Below are 16,875 nucleotides of genomic sequence, written 5' to 3' on the forward strand. Positions count from 1 at the left end.
TTTGTCAGAATTTAAAGTTAATCAATCTATAAGAATGTGTTCTTGGATTATTGTGCCATTACCAGTCCATAACTTTAAAATGGTCTAAAATCAACAATATTATTGCTTATCACAATAACTTGCGGGGCAATTTATCATCCAGCAAAATTTGTCACAGTAACAAATTTTGCTGATATATCAATATTTACATCGGTATCGCCCGATCGTAGTCATTTTTGACATTGTGATATTTTCCTCAAATGAGTGATGCACATTACTGCAGGGACCCTCGAGTTTCTCATTTCATCAAATTGGGGCTCAGGTGAAATATTTGTAACAAATTTCACATCAACCATTCGATATTTGAAGAGTGGGCCTTATTGAGTTCATTTAATGTTGAAGTTGTTGTTTGAATCATCTCGATTTCTTATAGTTTGTCAGACATCTGCAGTGTTGTTTTACTCAAATAAATGCATGATTATACCGGATGGAGCATTCCTACTGGACTACGCCTGCTGGTTGTGCGGGAGCCTCTTTCCAGATGTGTGACCTGGAGTCGGATTTTAGAGGATGCGGCCCTGGATGAGCTTTACCCGATTCTGACCCACAAACAAGAATAACTAGCAGTGACTGCTGCTGCACTAAACCACAAAATGTAAAAGTTGTACCATATAATTAGATCAACTTTATACAAACAAACAAAATGGAATTTTGTCACAGTGTGAGCATTTTGTACGTTTTTAGAACTGGGATAAAATGACAATCATCACAATTTTGTTCCATTTCAATTCAAATGTGTTTCCTCTCATTTTTTTATTTTTTATTTTTGCTGGACATTTTCTTGCATACACATGAGTACATTCTTTCATCTTGCATCTAAATTTAGATGGGTGAGCAGATGTGCTGCATTTCACAAACCTTTTTGTGTGCATGTGCTGTCTAATGTGCTCATCTGCTTAGGCAAAGATCTGTGTGTTTATTGGTGCAGTTAAACAACATCTTCGAAGCATGTCAAGCCAACAATGTGACAGTGGGATAAAGTGGATCAGTCATGCCCTCTTCTGGATGGATGGATGATCTGACTAAACCTGTTGGTCGGCAGTAGATGTTAAAAGGCAGGTGGAGCTGATAGGAAACCAGGAAATGACGAGAGGGAGAAGAAAATAAGTAGTTGGGAAGGTTTTGATGTTATGAAATCTCTATAAATTTCAGTAGTTGATTAAAAAAAATTTTACTAAAATGTTTTCATATTTTCACTTTTTTTCACCACAGGAGCATCAATAAATATCAGACATTCAAAAATATGATTTCATGATGTCTGTGGGTAGTGTAGTGACATAGGTCATATTTCGTTAAGGAAGCGGCGTATGGAAGTAGCTTATTTCAAGAAGGTTTGTTTTTCAAATGGAGAGTTTGAATTTGTTGCCTCTCGAATAACGGTACTAGCAGTCGGAGCCATATAGTTTTTATTGCCACTTTTATTGTTATCGCAGTAAAATCCCATACTACGTACCCCTATTTATTTGCTCTGGGTGTGGTAATGGAACTAACCAAATCTCTAAACTGACCTTTTTAAAAGGACAGCAATACTCAGACAATGCTAACATATTCTGACAAGATGCATGAAACTGAACCTTTTGGATTGCATACACAGCGTCATGTACTAAGAAAATCACTGCGCTTCTCCCTGAAAAGTGGTGGTGGCAGTATCATGATTTGAGAATGTATTTTTTTATTATTATTTTTATTTTTTATAACTTTTTGGTTTTGATAATCCAGTCTTTCCACTTAAAAACCATGCTGTAATGTGACAAAATCTGAAATAGTTCAAAGGATGTGAATACTTTTGCACGCCACTCCACATAGCTCCAACACCTGCACATAATGCTATCGACTTCTGTCCCTCTCTGCTGGCACACAGCGTTTTGTACACAGAGACAGCTCACACTTGATGATCCTGAATTACATGTGCCCCCTGGTGGCCGAGTTAATGAGCTCGCTCTGGGTGTGGAGGTGAGTCAGACTGGGGCAGACCCTGCATAATCACACAGAATAACTAACACCGCCTCATGTGGCTAATTAGAAGCCAGGAAGTCTGTGATGAGGACAGTCTCGACCGGCGCTTGTACAAATGTAGACGGGCAGGAGGGACGTGTCTCAGTCAGGGGGTCTGACTTGAATATGAAAATGCTCCGGCGACTCATTAATTTGTCTTGAGTTTTTCATTCATGCTTTGTGGTTTAATTTTTTTTTTCCTCTTGTGATTTACGATTGTGTCCTACTCTGTGCCCCCTGCAGCTGCTTGTTGTTCCCATCTGATTTTCCCACCTCTGCGATGGCCAGTGGTTGGTCTGTCAGTGTTGTGTTTACCCTCTGCGGTGCTGGAGTGACTTAGCACTCTGCCTTTGATTATACCCCAGCAGTTGCCTGTTTGTCTTGCTGTAAAATGAAACTGGGGAAGAAAGCCTGCATCATATTACAGTAATAAGTCTCAGTACTGTAAAGACCACATAAAATCTTTTATATGGTCTTGGATAAGCTTAGAAATGCTCATCTTCGTCATCCGTTTGCTCTATATTGCTGTTGGTTTGTGCATGTTTATCATCAAGAATCTGTCTTTTTTGTAGATTTGCTTTCTTTTCTAATTTTTTTCTCGAGTTTATTTTTTGTCCATTAGTTATTTTTCCAGACAATGAGTTGATATGCAGCAATCAAAGATTTTATGGCCGATTCCCAGTGACAGATTTTTGTCAAAATTGGACTTGTTGAAAACATTAAATGCATTTTTCTAAAAAGTATTGAGTAAATGAATCTATTAATGTTGAGGGAAATAAAAACAGCTACAGATTTGTCTTTCTGAATCATCTGTGTTGGCAGATATAAAATTTCACTAAAAAGTATTTCAGCTTTTATTCTCTTACAAAACACATTATAGCTCACAAACGTAATTAATTCAAGAATGATGTAATATGTTAGTGCTGCATTTTATTGTAGTTACTGGGAACCAAGAAAAACTTAAAATATTCCATGGATTCTTCATTTCCTGCTTATCTGTACAATTACAGCAGCCAATTGTTTTTAACCTCACTTTTACCGATAAAAGTGAGGTTAATGGTAAAAGTGTTAACCTTTTACCAAATTTTAGATCATATCAACCCTAACTTTAAGTAAACATGTAAAATGCACCATCAAAGTTGAATTTCCATCAGCTGCCAACCACCCTAATATTTCAACTATAATTTGTGTTATTTTGAGACTCTGACACGTATTCTTAGGTAATGCACTAAACTCTGGTTCTGTGCTTACAGTGTGGTCAAAGTAAGTCCATTTACTTCTTTTACAAGCCAAATTAAAAGCAAAAAACAGAAAATACTTTACAACTGTATATTTTTAAACTGGGTAGTTGGATTAAACATGGACATAAACGGTGATTAGAGTTTAAAGTGACAGATGAAGTACGCATGAAGAGGTCCTTGGACTGTCTATTGCAATTTCAGCATCTCTCTTTTGAATTGAATCAGATGTCTCTCTACAGGAGACAAACGCTTATATTGGTCTTAAATAGCCACCTGTCAATGAGCACCATCCAGATTGGAGATGTAATTACCTCCACAGCACTTGTATCCCAGTGGCTTAACCGTCCAATAGTTAAATAATCCCATTATTAGCTGAGCCAGCTCTGGCTTTAGGGAAAGTGGACCGGATCTTGAACTGTGTGGGTGTTTGGTCACAAGAATATTGAAAGGATAAGAGTGGTGGTGCTTTTCTGTGCCTACAAGGAGTATTCACGCGTATTCTTGTTTGTGGTGACTTAAGTACTGAGCTAGGAGATGCTGGTGGTTTGTCATTTCAGACTCAATCCCATTTTGTGTAGAGGCCAGATGCATAAAAAGTCATATGTGTGTGCTGCCAGTTAGATTGCAGAATGAAAAGTCTCACCTTCATTGGTGCCTTTCTGCTGCCCTGCATGCAGAAATAAATTCTCTGGATGTGCTAGTGTGGAGAACCGCAATCAATGGAAGGAATGTGACGCATAGTAAACAAGCCCAGGGGCTCCACGGGACGTAACAGCAGAGATGTGATTAAAAATGAAAATATATGAAGGTTACAAATCCTCACTCTGTTGTTGTCTGATACGTTTCGGTCCTAATTACAGGGTATGAAAAAAAACCACTTTTATTTATAACACTTAAGATAACGTGATGATCAGTTTATACGGGTGTCTGGAAGTGTTTTACACTAATTTAATTAAAGTTTAAAACTCCACTAGCAAATACCTGCATGGTGTCTGAACTTAATTATTGGAACATTTGAAGATTTGCACCGGGGAGGCATCAGTAAAAGGTTTTGGACCAAATTCAGATACCATGTTTTTGGCAAACTTTTAATTTTCAGATACAGATTTTGAAGATGTGGTACGATAGCTGAGTGCTCAGCGATTCTCCTGGCTTTAGAGCAGCACAATAACCAGGGGATGAAAGTTCTTGAATCTCGGATGCCTTTGGGATGATGACACATAAACCCTTTTCTGAGACAATCTCATATCTGATTCTGCCCAGCTGATTATATGATCAGAGAAGCCTGGTGTTCATCACCAGAACAGAAATTTCACTGGGGGGTAGGGGGCGAACACTCAAAATAGATTTTATCACCAGAACACGCATTTCTGTCGCTGCGTGAGGTGATATGATATGCTTACACGTTAGATCAGCATCTGAAAGCTTGCAATCCTGAGACTTGGAACCCCACTTACTCATAAAACCCTCGAATGAAAAGCTGCAATGCTTCGCTTCAGTTTTCAACAATGTAAGATCAGTGTTGGTTTTCCTTCACACGCAGCAGGAATAGTCATGTACATTGTTAAGTTATGAAACCAGCTGCTTTCTCTGTCCCACAAACAGACTTGATTAGAGATTTGATTCCACTTCATTTTGTATGCAGTTATTAATGATACAGACTAAGCTTTGTAATCTATTCAGTGTTCTTATCATTGTTTTTAAGCACACTTTTGTTACCATATTTTCCAGACTACAGAGCGCACCTTACTGCAAGCTGGATCTACAAAGTTTTTTTTTTTTTTTTTTTAAAATTGGAAACGTGTAAGCTGCCGATATCTCTGCTGCACTCAGTTTTTCACATGGCTGCGTCTTCAATAAATCTGCTCTTAAAGACGCAGCCCTCCGTCTCCAGCACCAAACAATGGATTTGTTCACACTGAGTTTACGTGCAGCGGCTCCATTTCCCTCCTGTAATGCCAGATCGACAGCCTTCAACTTAAAATCTGGATCACATGAACTTCTTTGTGTTGTTTCCATGATGAAAGGGTATGAGTTTGAAAACATTTCTCCGTCATGCCTGCTGCTAGCATGTACTTGTTCTAAATTAAAATGAGCTTGCTTCTTCTTCTTCTCATTCTATTTATAATTATCTACATCAACTGTATTTTGTATCCTATATAAATGCCTTCCATTTATTTCATTACTTTTGCCTTCAGAATTAGATCAATTTACTGGCATACCAGTTTTTTTTTTACTAGCCTCCTTTGCCAACCTATATGCTCTTTCATTACCCAAAATACCTTTTGGATTACTTGTTTGTCTCCTGTCAAAGATTTTCCATTTTGTTTCTCTTTTTTAACCATTTGATATGCTTCTGCATATGTTACTTTCTGCATAACCTTTGTTTTCTGTATAATTGTTCACTTCACATCCCCCAAAAGCGACACGATGCTCTCCTCCACAATCGCAGGACTTTGGTTTAACTCCAACTCCACATTTTCCATATTTATGGCCTCCAGAACATCAGAGACATGTCCTTTTTCCTTTACACATTTTTGCAGCACGCAACACTTGAAACATCTTACTGGTGTAGGCACAAGTTCCCTGACACTAAATCAGGAGCTGCTATTTATACCATTAACACAAAAAAGTTTGTCTTTTTCACCGTCTCACAGAGAGAGGTCCTGTTTATTTTTGTAGTTCCTTCAAGATCCAGGCGGGGGCGCTGGATTCTGACTGGCTGCAACCCATCACTGCCTTCAGTTCGCCCTGGCTTAGCAGCTGTTGCTATGGATACAGGGCCAGGCCAGTCGGTGTGATGCAAAGGCACAGGGGGCAGCACTGAGCTCATGGTTGTTTTCTCTCAGACCTGTTCTGTCATTTCTCTACCTGTCAGGTAGAGAAATGTCCTACTGTAGGTTTATCTGAAGAAAAACAAAAGAAAAGAAAACTTTCAATAAATCTAATGCATAGATATATGTACTTTTGCTGTCCTTGTTGATTTACTTAATTCTAACTGTAACTCAGCTGTTTTATTTTCTGAATGACGGATGAGTTGGCGCCTGTACCTGCATCAGCTGCAGCTGTTTCCTGTCAGGGGTCACAATTGCCTGCCTCTGACCTCTCCCTGCCTCCTTTTTAATCTTTATGACATATGGTTAAGCTCTGATCTGCAGTGATGGAAATGTTAACTGTACATAGCCGCTGCTGGTTGAATCAATTAAATACTGATTAGCCCTGATTATCTGATTATCTTGAGCCACGAATGCACTCCTCACTTAGATGATTACTTAAGCTGTAACTTTGTGCAACCTGCATACATCAGTCAGGCTCCAGGGACACAATTCCAGTTTGACTTTTTCATCTGAGAATAACAACACTTGGTTTGTAAATGGCTCGCTAAAAGAAGGATTTCTTTGTAATCGTACCCTGTGCCTGGCAACGTGCCCCGTGATATTCAAAAGATAATTCAAGTGAGAAGAGAAACAGGGGAGGGGGAGAAATTGTTACCCTGCGTGCCAGACTGTGTATTCTACATCGATACAAAACCAAGTTCCCAGCCAAATGTGGCCAGGCTGCCAAATCTGACTTGGCTCAGTGCAAGACAGGCTGGCACCCAGGCATATGACTGTGTTCCCTGCTTTGTCACTTAGACTGTGCTTTGTGTTAAGAGGATGATTGTGTCTGGCACTGCCCTGTGCGCTGACTGAAGTTACAGTCGGCCTCTCTGCGTGGAGACCTTTTTCTGGAGCCGTGCACACCTGGCAATGTTCACGCGGTTAGAGAGGGAGAGGAAGGATGAGACAAGTGTGCTGATTTCTATCACTATACGGCTGCTACCATCACAGCTAGAGACGCGTCGGGAGATCAGAATCAGCCAATTATTAACTTGATCTGTGAACACGCCATACAAAGACTGAAATCTCGACCTCGTGCGTTATCACGGATGCTGCTTCTGACAGAAGAAGAATCAAAGTTGGCTATTTTTAGCATTGATGAGTTGTTCAAAAATAAACTCGAGATTCACAGGCATATACAAAATTGATTTTGGTTTTGTTCCAAAATACATTGGTCTCTATTAAAATATTGCTTTAAACAAATATATTGTTTGAGAAAAGTTGTCATCCACATTGACTCGATCAAATACATGTTTGAACATGTCAAACCCATAGGGGGCAGTGTAGCACAATGCTGTGTCACCAAATCGGATCGCTTCAAAAAAAACACAATTTCCTGTTAGGATTTAAACAGGGTACCGGGAAGTTCATTTGCATGGACAAATATATAGGTTAAACTACTTTTAAATAGCGAATTAGAATATAAAATCTACTAAAGGCAAGATTATTTCCATTGGGAATCATGTCAAACAAGTGGCTTATTTGTCGCAGACCGTAATGTTTGGGACCCTAAAGATCCGTTTTCCCATGTGCACACACAAACACAAATTCAGAGTTTTTTCAGGTTGCCACTTTGGCCAGAGGTTTTCCAAATAATTATTTTTATTGACATTAAACTGAGTTTTTGTGTGGATGAAAGATCAAAACTCATGAATATGTATTTTCCCAGATATCTGCCTGTGTGTGAGCTAGGCCTTAAAAAGAAAGTGTTGGCTACAGCATTTTGAAACAGGGAGAGCAGTGCTCTTAGCAGATAACAGGAAGGCTCAGTCGAATACAAATAAGTTCTTTCTTTAGAGGGCATACATGAAAATTACTGCTTGGACTGCTCGCCTTGTTAGGAGAAATTACTAACGGCCAGTTCAAAGTGATACTTTGGTAATCATTTAGTTTTGATCTTAAATTGGCAAGACTGTTTTACAGTTACTAAGATCTCATTAAGATGCTGTGGGATGACTTGAAATTGGATGCATATTATGAAACAAACGCTTCATATATGCCACAGCTGAAAGTAAAGCATCTCTTAAGCTTCTATACTCTCTCGAGAACAAATATTTGGTTCTGCTTTTCTCGTAAGTAAAATTAACTTTTTAATTAACTGCAATTATGTTTTTTTTTGTCTTTTCCAGAGGCAGGACAAAAAATTGATATCCAAGTATTTATTTAAAAGAATGACAACATTTTTAATGGAAGTGTCTTGAATCTTTGGATTTTGTTGTAACCAGTGTTGGATCATTCCCACCCAACTCACAGCGTCCAGGTCAGACAAGCTGCAGCAATATCTTCTATTTCCAATCATGCATACAAAGCATTCAGTGCATACAAAGGCACTTTTGTAGCGAGAGGTATTAAATATCAAGGTAGGTAATAACAAGTCTTAGTGGAATGTTAAAGGTCTATTCCCCTTAACTCCTTCCAGTTTCAAATCAACAGAAAGCCGTCAAAGCTTCCCATTGTTACTATAATTGCCTTGTGAGCAGTTAGCTCAAGTTTCATTGAAGTTTATATGTTTTTCCAGCGTGAACACAGATGTCAGGTGCCAGCAGATCCAGCCAGTGCCGGGTCTGGCTATGCATGTCTGAACAGGGACTTGGATGGCTGATCAGAGTTGTGGGGCGCTCGGGTGGACTCAATGGTAGATGCCTGGAAAGTCGCGGGGGCTTTCCGCTTTTTCTAGCTGTCTGAAGCGCTTTTGATGTTTAGTCTGGCTTCCTCTGATGCTCTCGTTCTGTGTGACAGACTCTGCCTCTCCTTCTCTGTTTCTCTCAAGTAAACCTCCCTTCTGTCGAGGATTGTATGTCTCACTTCCAAAACCGTGCTTGTTTTGGGGGTGGCAGGCTTATTGAAAATCTATACCAGGTGGGCTGTGTTTGAAGGATATGTCTTTTCTAATTATCTGTTTTTCAAGGGGGATATTGGGTGGGTGGTCACTGGGGCCAAATGTTCTCCAGATCCCACCTTTCCTCCTGCTTGAGATTCACTTCATTTCGGGAAAATGTCTCGTGCACCACCGCAGAGCCATACAGATGCCTGGAGCTGTTGGGCATGGGTATTGAGAATATTTATTGTTTCATGTTTGAATCACATTCCCAAACTGAGAATTTTCAAAATCAAAAGTCAAGACATTCCCATCTGGAATTTGTATGTTCATTTGAAGATTTTGGTGACAAAGTCCTTGCTTCTTTACATAGTTGTTCAGTTTCCTTTTATTGTCCCGGTTCAACTATAACCTCTCTGACAACGTGAAGTAGACTCAAAGACTCAAAGAAGGAACGTGTCATCGCCGGTTCTAAAGTTCTTCGACAAAGGTTGAGACAATGTTTACCTATCAGTTTGGATATTCAGAACCATTTGTTAGGCTTTGGAACTGCAGCAAGTCAAAAGTGAGAGCCATTATCCACAAACGGAGACAACATGGAGCAGCAGTGAACCTTCACAGGAGTCATCAATGGATTTGAAGAATCCATTAATGGACTGACTCATCTCATCAGATTGAAATGCTGTGGCATGATGCCAACTTGGCCATTCAAGCTCAAAAAACAAATTTAGTGAGGTTCAATCGAAACAGAAATAGAAATGAAAAATTCTCAACAGTGATGAAAAAAGACTTGTTTCCAGTTATTACAAACACTGAAGGCAGCTGTAATGGGATATTTTCCTTCTGCCACCCCCAGTTGGACCAACATAAATATAAAGGGTGAATAGAGAGAAAACCCTGACATTGTGAAATTCTCAAGGACAATAAGTTTAAAGTAGTATTTATCCTGCCACCTTCTAAGTATTGTGAGCTGTGGATATTAAAATCTCCCTTTGTTCTTGTAAAGCCAGCATTGTGTAGCGTCTTGTCTTTTCAGCTGACTGCTCCTTCCACCTCTAGTAGATTCTAGCGTGTTAGTTTGAACCCCAGGTACCAAATGTTTTGTCATCTGTGATAAAGGTAGAGCATTTTTTTTTAAAAAAAGGGAAGCAAATCCAGAGGGATATTTCACTTAAGACTTTGAGGTTTACAACTAAAATAAAGATTCAGTTATTTATTCATTAGATTTTTTTTCATCGCCGCAATCTTTACCTGCCATTTGCAGTCGAGCCAGCGATCGGTATGCATTTTTAAAATCAGAAGCAACTATTATTAAACACCAAGTATTGACACCAGTTGCTGATGTGTTATTGGCAGAGTGCGGTCACAGAGGAGCAGCGGATATTGCTATCTACTTAATCAGCACATCCCTCCATAATTACCTCTCCTTCCTTCATCAGTGAAGAAAGTCCTTGAGGACCTTGTTATTCATACCGTCGTGACTTTGAAGGGTGTCTGTTCATTTTAATGAAAGTCGTGTTGCTTTATCAGGATAAGGACACATAAAGAGTGACTGAGAGAGGGATCAGATCTACATAACTGGATTAAAGCCTGTGCTTTTGTCTCCTTGAGGTTATGTTGTAGGCTACGATGGATTTTTCAAAAATATAAAATGGTTATTTGTATCTAAAATCATTGTTGTAACAGAAAGGGTTGAGCAGAGTATTTTTGGATTTTCAAACATACCTGCCAATTTTGTTCTATTTATATGTTTTGGGGGATTGTTTGTGTATAGCACAAATTTCTTGAGGTAGAGTTGGAAAGTCTCGTGCCATGTGGGAAGTATCTGCTCTTTGCTGTCAAGTATTGTACTATCTTCACTGTAAAACAGGATTTGACTGTTTGGAACAGACGAGACAGTTACTGAATTGATATTTAAACTACCTTCAGCATTATAGATGAGCAAAAAATACAACTAGCAGAGCTACCATTACTAAAAAAACATCTGTTTTCAAGAGAGGATGTAAGAAGATAATGAATAAGTTTTTTTTGTTTGTTTGTTTTGTTTTTTTTACTAATGTACAGGTAAAAGCTATAAATCTGCTCAAGAATCAAAAATGTACTTTGAGTAAAAGTTAATTTTTTTGGTGGGGACATTAGCCTCAAACCAGTTGTCTGAACTCCAGAATAAAACAAAAACGACTTTACAAAAACAAAGTAAAACAAGTTCACGCCAACACTTAAAACCTCTGAGAGTATGATTTAACTCTCAGCCATCCAGCTGGTGGATTATAAAGTATTTACCTGCATTCTGGAGCCAGAGGGATGTAATTAGTTTATCTGCACTAGAATGTGAAGAGATTTAGCTGAAAACTAGCCCAAACCTGCTGATTATTTTTATTTATTCATTTTGTATTTTTTTGGTACAGCTTGCTATGATGGCTTCTGGTGTTGTGCCATAAAGCGTTGCCCTGGAAACTTAAACTCACTGGGAGTCGGTGGTGTGACTTTCTCCATTAATGCATCATACATGCGCCTGCTACCGGCAATTAACCTGTACTGGTCAATTTTACAGTAAGTTAGTATGCAATGAGATTTTCCTTCTTTTTATTATTGAGCTAATATTGGTCTGTAATGATTGTGAGTCACTTGAAAAATACATAAAAGTGACTACAAATTTCACAAACCTCTTTAAAACATATAAAAAGTTTTAAACTTTGTAATGCAAGTACATCTAATTTGTTCCTTTCCAGTTCTGGAGAACTGATACTCAAAAACATGACTGAGTCAGCATTCTCTTCACAGATCAAAAAGTCTTAAGCCGGCTGGTGAAGTGGCAAAAAAATTGGCGGATTTTACTCAATGACCGTGTTTTTGATGTAATTTGTTTTTCGAGATGTGCTTTCAAATGAATACGTGTTTAATTTCGTTAAATGCATTAGCAGAGCAGCAGTCGAGCTTTCAACACCCAAACATCATTGAGAAGTGAATTTAATATCTTATGTGTTGGAAGATTCAACTAAACACTTGAAGGCACCAATGTCACTGAAATAAAATTTACATTAAAGACTTTTTTTTTGTTTTGTTTCAGTGAAAGCAGTTCTTATGTCAATAAAATGGTCTCATTGGGCTTCAGTTGTCATTCATTACATAAATCTACCATCAATATGCCTACCACTGCAGAATGCTCTTCTGTGTTTATGTGCTAACAATCTCAATCATCAGCTTTATACACACACACACCCACACACACCCACACACACACACACACACACACACACACACACACACACACACACACACACACACACACACACACACACACACACACACGTTCACCCATATGCACACAGTTTCCATGGAAACTGGATCCAGGGTCTGTTTACGACTAGTTGTGCGCCCCAGACAACCAAAATTGTTCTCAGCAGCCACGCAAAGATGGGAGATAAATAATTCGTACACTAAATAATTGGACACAGTAAAATACAGGAGAAAGTGATGAGCTGCTGTGAATTTCGATGAAGCTCCCCCTCCTCTTTCTTTCGCTAAACGGGGCACCTTGTTTTTTTTTTTGTTTTTGTCTGACTGACTGCATCCACCGTCATTGTTTTCATCTGTTATGTTGTCACATTGTTTTTTGTGCTGTGTTTGCACATTAAGTTCTGCCAGAGAAGTGGGAGCACTCATTCAGATCGGAAAAATAAATAAATAAATAAACCACACCAGGCACACACATGGACTTTCTCTAGTCACACTGCCCTTGAGTAGCCTAATCTGTGTCTGATGTCCAGATGGCATAACTGTGGGAGGGCTGCGTCGTGGTGTTAGCCTTTCTGCTAGCAGTTTCAGTTTTGGCCCGTCCCAAGCTGGTAGGAGAAACGGCTTACAAGCGGCCATCCGTCTGTGGGACGATGGCAAGCGTGCAGGGCACAGCGATGCTCTTCAACTTAGCGGGATCAACTTGTTCACTTCATTTGGTGGGAGCCAAGTGTTCTGGTCATTTAGCACATAATCGTGGAGAGGCTGTAATATTTTGGCTCCCCTCATGATATCTGTCTGCTTGGCTTATTTTTGCATTAGTTGAATTTATGCACCGGCATGTTTATTTTTGTCTATTTTTGACAGGAACGAAGTTGAATAAGGACCTGAAGCATTATCTAAGCCAGCGCTTCCAGAAGTCATCACCTGACCACGAACTGCAGCAGACCATCCGAGAAAACCTGTACCGTCACGCAGTGCCTTGTGAGTCTGCTTTCTTTTTTTTTTTTTTTTTTGTCTTACCCCTCTTGGAAGCAAATCACAATATTCAACTTAATGCTTTCTCTATATCTTTCACAAATGTACTCCAAAAATGTTTGCAGTCGAAGGTGACTGGATAAATATTGCCTTTGATGTACAAAATACAAATGAATTCCACAGTTTTTATCAAATCTTGTATCGCTTTCCTTCCACGTCTCGTTTACACACTATTTGAATCCTGTCCAGTATATTGAAGTTATTAATTCTAACATGAGAACGTTTGGAAAAGTTTTAAATACAGTTAAATACTTCATATTTCACTCTGCTGGTGCAAGAACTTCACACACATTATTACTGAGTCATTGTATCAGCTTTTGGCCAATTGGTGGTAGATCAGCGTTTCATTTAGGATATTTGCCTCAGACCAACACTTCACACTTCTTTCTAATTAGGGCTGATTGTTTTAAGTCTGATCAGAGAGTAGTGTTACATTTGTCTGTAGGCCAATATTGACCATGCAGTTAGCCAAGCCGATTAAGCCACATCCTCCCTGGGACCAACCTGATCTTATTGCTTTAACTGTTTTATCACACAACACATAACTCTTCCTCCCAGCAATGAGCTTCACCTTCTGTTTTCCAAACTGATGACACTCTCCACCCATTCTATCAACACGGAGCTTGTTTTGCTAATACATCTGATCAATTTTATGATATGTGACTTTGTAGCAGATAAATTGGTTGCTGTGCAGACAAAATTGTGCTTCCTCAGCATAAATCCAGCTGTTCTGTGAAGGCCTCAGAACTCTGTTGACGAGCATTAGTGAACAGACAGCATCATAAAGAACAAGGAACACAGCAAGCAATGTGAAACGGACAGAGTAGGAAACGGCTGCAAACTTATCAAGTTATGGTTCTCTACTTAACGAGGTGGCGGGAAGAAAGTAATTTCATTCAAAAAGCTTAAATCAGGAACGACGACACCTATCTTTAAGAAGGTCCTCTGTTCCATTGAACTTTTCAGCATATATGAAAAACACTACATATTCCTTTAGTAAAACATGGCGGTTTCAGCATTATCATGTAGGGAAGATGTTTTAGAAGAGATGGATAATATGGTCAGAGTTGATGGAATTATTGATGGAGCTAAATACAGGTAATTATGGAAAAGAGCGTGTTAGAGGCTGCACAAACACAGTCGGTGCTAATATGGAAGGGTTTAGATTAAGCATTTTTGTCAAAATGACCAAGTCAAAGTCAAACCTAAATCCTATTGAATCAATTTTTATGTTTCCTTCTCTATCACCATTAAGCAATACCTTTCTCTGGTTCATCCCATAAAACGCCAGCAAAACACATTGCAATTTGTGTTAGAACCTTGACTAAATCTATGAAAAAAAAAATTAGAATTATTCTTTTATGAGGCCATAGTAGAAAATGTACACGACGCAGATACTCAGATTCATTGCTTAGTTTTAAGCTTGGCATCAACTGAAAACAGGAGTTTCATTCCCTGCCTTTTTAATTAGTTTACTTCTGATTCTCCCCCATAAATTACTTTCAGTATGCGGGAAGCCCATTTCAGGGACTTTGTCTGCACTACGCCATATGTCGGCCAGACACTGTTACTTGGTGGGGGTCTGGTCATAAATGCCCACTGCAATTACTGAGTGGTTTCAGGCACGCTAATGTTGTTTGAAGTAAATAAAGCATGACAGCACACTCCTAGCCACTTGTTCTCTGGGGTTATAAAGTTTTTGTTTTGTGGTCATGGAGCAGGTAGGTGATAGAGTAAAAAGTTGCAATTGACAGATGCCATTTTTGTTTGACGTAACTAAAATGTAAATGTAAAAATTTGTTGTTTACGTCTACCTTACACAAGCTATCTAGTCAGATATATTGACTTGTATCACCAGATCAAATGTTCACCGAAACATTTGCAGAGATTCAGAAACGGTAGCAGATGGGGAGGTGTTACTATGCAAAAATGCCTCTCTGTCATTCCTGCACAAGTCTCTGAGAGCTACCAGAACACTGATTTTTAAAGTTTCCATCAAGTATGACTTAATGGTTTGGATCCAGTTGTATGAAAGCCATCTGTTTAGTTGCATCAACAGTGAGGGAGCTTCCCTTTTATGTTGACTTGTAGCTCTTGTGATGTCTTTTGTGAGCTTTTCACACCGTCGCCCTGCTGTCTCACGTTGACCTCCTTGCCCTTTGCAGCCAAGAAGACACTCAAGGCAATCAATAAGAACATGACCCCTTCCTTGGTTTTCTATCGTCAATAGCCTCTCAGGAACTACAAACATGTTATAAAAAGGCCTACAGGACTACACTGAAATAGAAAAAACTCTGTTTATCACTTTGTAAATTTTTTCCTGCAAGGGTTATCAAAGATTTTGTGTACAAACTTTATAGTTTATAAAATCTTAGTCCTTCATACCAATGATCACTCTGTTCATCATTGGTTTTAGTAGCTTTAGTAGGTAAGAACAGTTCATTTTAAGGCGCCACTGAATGGAGCGTGGAAGTTAGTGGTGGAAGCTAAGGGTCCAAAACGCATACATTCAATGCCATGCTAAAATCACAGTGCCATATAGTGGCACTTTTTCCCAATCAACATCTGAAAATACCAACAGTTTCCATTCAGCAGTCTCTTGTAAACGTAGTCTTAAAGACAGGTGAAGCAAGGGTCAGACCACCTGTCACTACAGCTGGTAGATGATTGCCCAAATATACATATTTTATAGATTGCCATTATAGAATCATCCGCTGTTGCATGAATTTAAGTTTTGATCTCAGGGTATGGCAAGTGGTCATTCTTGCTTGCAAGCAAGTGGTTGATTCAAAGTAGCCTCACCTTAATAATCTACTTCACAAACTATTTGGGGTTGAGTCAGACCATATTTAAAAAAAAAGAAACAAATATGTTCTCTCATTTTACACACTTCATTGAAACAATGAAACATGTTTTCCATAGACAGCTTAGTCTTTTCAAACTGGCACTTATGACAGCATAGAGTAAGCTCTAGTATTCAAGCAAAAACGTTAACATTATACTATCAAAACAAGTCAAAGCTTGTCGATCAAACTTCACCTTGTTCTCTAATCACCATCACTGTCTGCTATAGGAATTATGTTTTACATATTATACAGCTCCTTTTTTAGGTACAATTTTAAACAAAGTTCTGTGTCTTGCATTCACACTAAAATAATGCTTCAGGGTCCCAAAAATGTTTCTTTTTTAAATGGGTTTCAGAGTGAAAATTTTACCCTCTTGTATTGATGTAGATTGTGAAAATGCTAATAAATTAGCCCAGCCTTTTTTTATGCATTCCAACAACTGATCTTTATAAATCATCTCAAATCACTAGTCTCAACACATCCGAAGTGCCTGTTGATGCATATCTGATACGGATACTCAGAATAATATGTGAAGTATATTGCTACCATTTAGTGGTCTAGTGGTCAGTATTCAGAACATCCTACTAGTTTTACTGTATTAGGTTGTTGAACTACTCAGATGACAGACCAGAGGGTAGTAGAGAAAGACCTGGTGTAATTAAGTTTCAAAGCCATGTTGTACTACAGTTAGTCAAAGATTAAAGTTATCTATCCATCACAGGCTCAAATGAAGTAGGTATTACATGCATATGAGAAAACTAAAAAAAACACTGATCTTTTCA

General features: G+C 38.8%; 1 protein-coding gene across 9 annotated transcripts in view; it reads left to right on the top strand.

The window, feature by feature from the left end:
* magi1b (membrane associated guanylate kinase, WW and PDZ domain containing 1b) overlaps positions 1-16,875 on the top strand; it is a 132,188-nt gene that overhangs the window by 38,606 nt on the left and 76,707 nt on the right. For all 9 annotated transcript variants that reach the window (XM_055024749.1, XM_055024763.1, XM_055024760.1 and 6 more), the window contains exon 2: positions 13,077-13,193. In XM_055024749.1, the coding sequence (XP_054880724.1) occupies positions 13,077-13,193 (117 nt within the window). The remainder of the gene's footprint in view (positions 1-13,076; positions 13,194-16,875) is intronic.

This window comes from Poeciliopsis prolifica, unplaced genomic scaffold (genome assembly GCF_027474105.1).
Source record: "Poeciliopsis prolifica strain line A6 unplaced genomic scaffold, Auburn_PproV2 SCAFFOLD003, whole genome shotgun sequence".
Taxonomy (NCBI): Eukaryota; Metazoa; Chordata; class Actinopteri; order Cyprinodontiformes; family Poeciliidae; genus Poeciliopsis; species Poeciliopsis prolifica.